Genomic DNA, 2,573 nt, shown 5'->3' on the forward strand with positions numbered 1-2,573 from the left:
GTCTTTGTTTATTCACATGGATATATGCTTGTTAATTTAATTTAATTTTTGTTTGATCCAAACAGTTGTTCCACTTCTCAAGATGCCATCATAAGGAAGAGTAGAGTAAATAAATAGGATGATGAAAGAGAGCATAAACGTTTAGAGATACATATTGATAGATATCACAACCAAACCAGTAAAGAAAATGGCTGATGAAATTGACCAGAGATGCCTTCTTTCTCACGCATCATAACTTGTCCATGGACTGCAACTTTGTCATTCCGCTCGGGTGCAGTACGTGCGGCGGAAAATATACTATGAGGGAGCAAGATAATGTCCTGATCTACTGCACAACCTGCGGTGTGGAGTTCCACAACGGTTGTGATGAGCGTCCGAGAAGGATAACACATCCTTATCACCTCCAACACCCTCTCACTCTTTTCTATCGAGACCCTGAAACCGGAACCATATCCAACATCATCCCTGACGCCAACCCTTGCAAGCCCCACATAAATGATCAAGAACCCGACACATCTGATCAAGGGAAGTACAAGTTTTTCGATATTGTTCCGACCAAATCTGATATCATATTCGACAAATGCACTTGGTGTGGGAAAGATTTTGAAGGCGTTTGGTTCTATCGTTGCTTGATTTGTAGCTTTTGCTTGGATCTCCCTTGTGCAAAATCGCTTCCACCTCTTACTATCACAAACCCAAAAGGTCATCACCACTCGCTGATCTTCTTACCTAGGCCATTACTAGTTCAGTGTGATGCTTGTGGGTTGGTGAACGGGCCAGAACCAAGTTATGCTTGTTTCCAGTGCAGCTACATGGCTCATCAAAGTTGTATCGACTTACCACGAGTCATCAAGATCACGCGTCACCCACACCGTCTCAATTATATTCCATACCGTTCGCCTCTGAGTTCCTTATGCCGGGTTTGCTACAAAAAGGTTGACGTCAAGTATGGCCAATATTCTTGTGACCGCGAAGGTTGTGTATATGTAGCACATTCAAGATGTGCAACACATGACACTGTTTGGGATAAAAAAGAACTCGAATGGGAACCAGAAGAGTCCGGAGATGATGAAAAAGATATCGCACCTTTCAAGAACCTTGGTGATGGTTTCATAAAGCATTTTGGTCATGATCATCCTTTGAAGCTAAAGAAACACAATGGTGTTGTGGACACAGAAAAGCTATGTGAAGCGTGTGTATATCCTATTGTTGTCTCCGACCAGTTCTATGACTGCGAGGAATGCGATTACTCTCTCCACGAGGTATGTGCCAGTCTACGTACCTAAAAAGCTGGATCATGCATTGAACAACCAAACCCTTTTCTTAGACCCGTCTCCCCAAAACGAGTACTCATACATGACTTGTCACGTTTGTTCCCGAGTAACCACTGGTTTTAGGTACATACGCCATAACTATCCTACGCAAGGCGGTCCATACTCTTTCATAGATGTTCGATGCGTTTCGGTTCCAGAATATTTCACCCATAAAAGTCATGGTGACCATCTCGTTTTCATATCAACCATCAGTAGCAACAAAGATTGTAAACGTTGCAAGAACACATGTTCAGGGTCTCATGTGGAATGTCCGGAATGTGAATTCGCTTTGTGTTATGCATGTGCTACTATTCCACATGAATTACACTACAAGTACGACAAGCATCCACTCACCCTTTGCTACGGCGAAAAAGGCAGCGCTGGTAGTGATATATATTGGTGCGAGGTGTGTGAAAAACTATTAGATACAACGGAATGGTTCTACACATGCAACCAATGTTGCACCACTGTCCACCTTCAATGCGTATTCGGATCCTCTTTTCTTATGAAGCCTGGTTCCAAGTTCAGTCTCAATACACGTAGATCTGCTGAAGTTATCCGCAACAGTAGTAACAGTCGACAGCTTTGCTATAGATGTGGCAACCTTTGCACAGCCTCCATCTACTACGAAGGCTACGACCGTTTTTACAAGGGGTTGTTGTTTACCTACAAAAACCGCGATGTTTCAAGAGTTCCTATTTGCTCTTTGCACTGTCTAACTGTGAAAAAATGGTAATGTATACCTCCTCTGAGGTTGATGTTACGTTTCTTAGTTTTTCTCATTTTCCTGTCCATTTGTAAACTCTCCAATGAGTCTTGTTTTCCTCAGCATTGAACGAATCATCTGTGGAGATAATTTGGCCAAACAACGATTTGCTTACAAAGTTTCACAGTTTTGATTAGTGCTGGACAAAATATCTAGATACGAAGAACCGACCAAAATCCAATCCGAAAATCAGGGTTTCGAACCCGATCAGACCCAGGTAAATAACCGAATGGGTCCTAAATTGCTATATCCGAAGAGTCGGTATTGAACCTGACCCGAACCGAGAACCGAAAGAGTATCTAAAAGTTAAATATATATCTAAAAATATTAGTTATAATTATATTTATAACTATTTTGATAATTTAAATTAAAATCATAAATTAAATATATTAGTTATTTTAATACTTTTGTGTATTTTCAGATAAAATAAGATAGTTCTGACAGAAATACTCAAATAAAACCATATTTAGTGAGTATTTTTGGTTATTTCTTGA

The 2,573-nt window shown here is 40.5% G+C and overlaps 1 protein-coding gene across 1 annotated transcript; it reads left to right on the forward strand.

The window, feature by feature from the left end:
- LOC106332872 lies at positions 1–2,205 on the forward strand. Its single transcript, XM_013771368.1, is given in 2 exon segments — positions 1–1,277; positions 1,279–2,205. Coding segments are annotated over 2 exon segments (1,854 nt in total). The 5' UTR covers positions 1–194; the 3' UTR covers positions 2,050–2,205.
- Positions 2,206–2,573: the final 368 nt, after the last annotated feature.

Source organism: Brassica oleracea, chromosome C3, assembly GCF_000695525.1.
Source record: "Brassica oleracea var. oleracea cultivar TO1000 chromosome C3, BOL, whole genome shotgun sequence".
NCBI lineage: Eukaryota > Viridiplantae > Streptophyta > Magnoliopsida > Brassicales > Brassicaceae > Brassica > Brassica oleracea.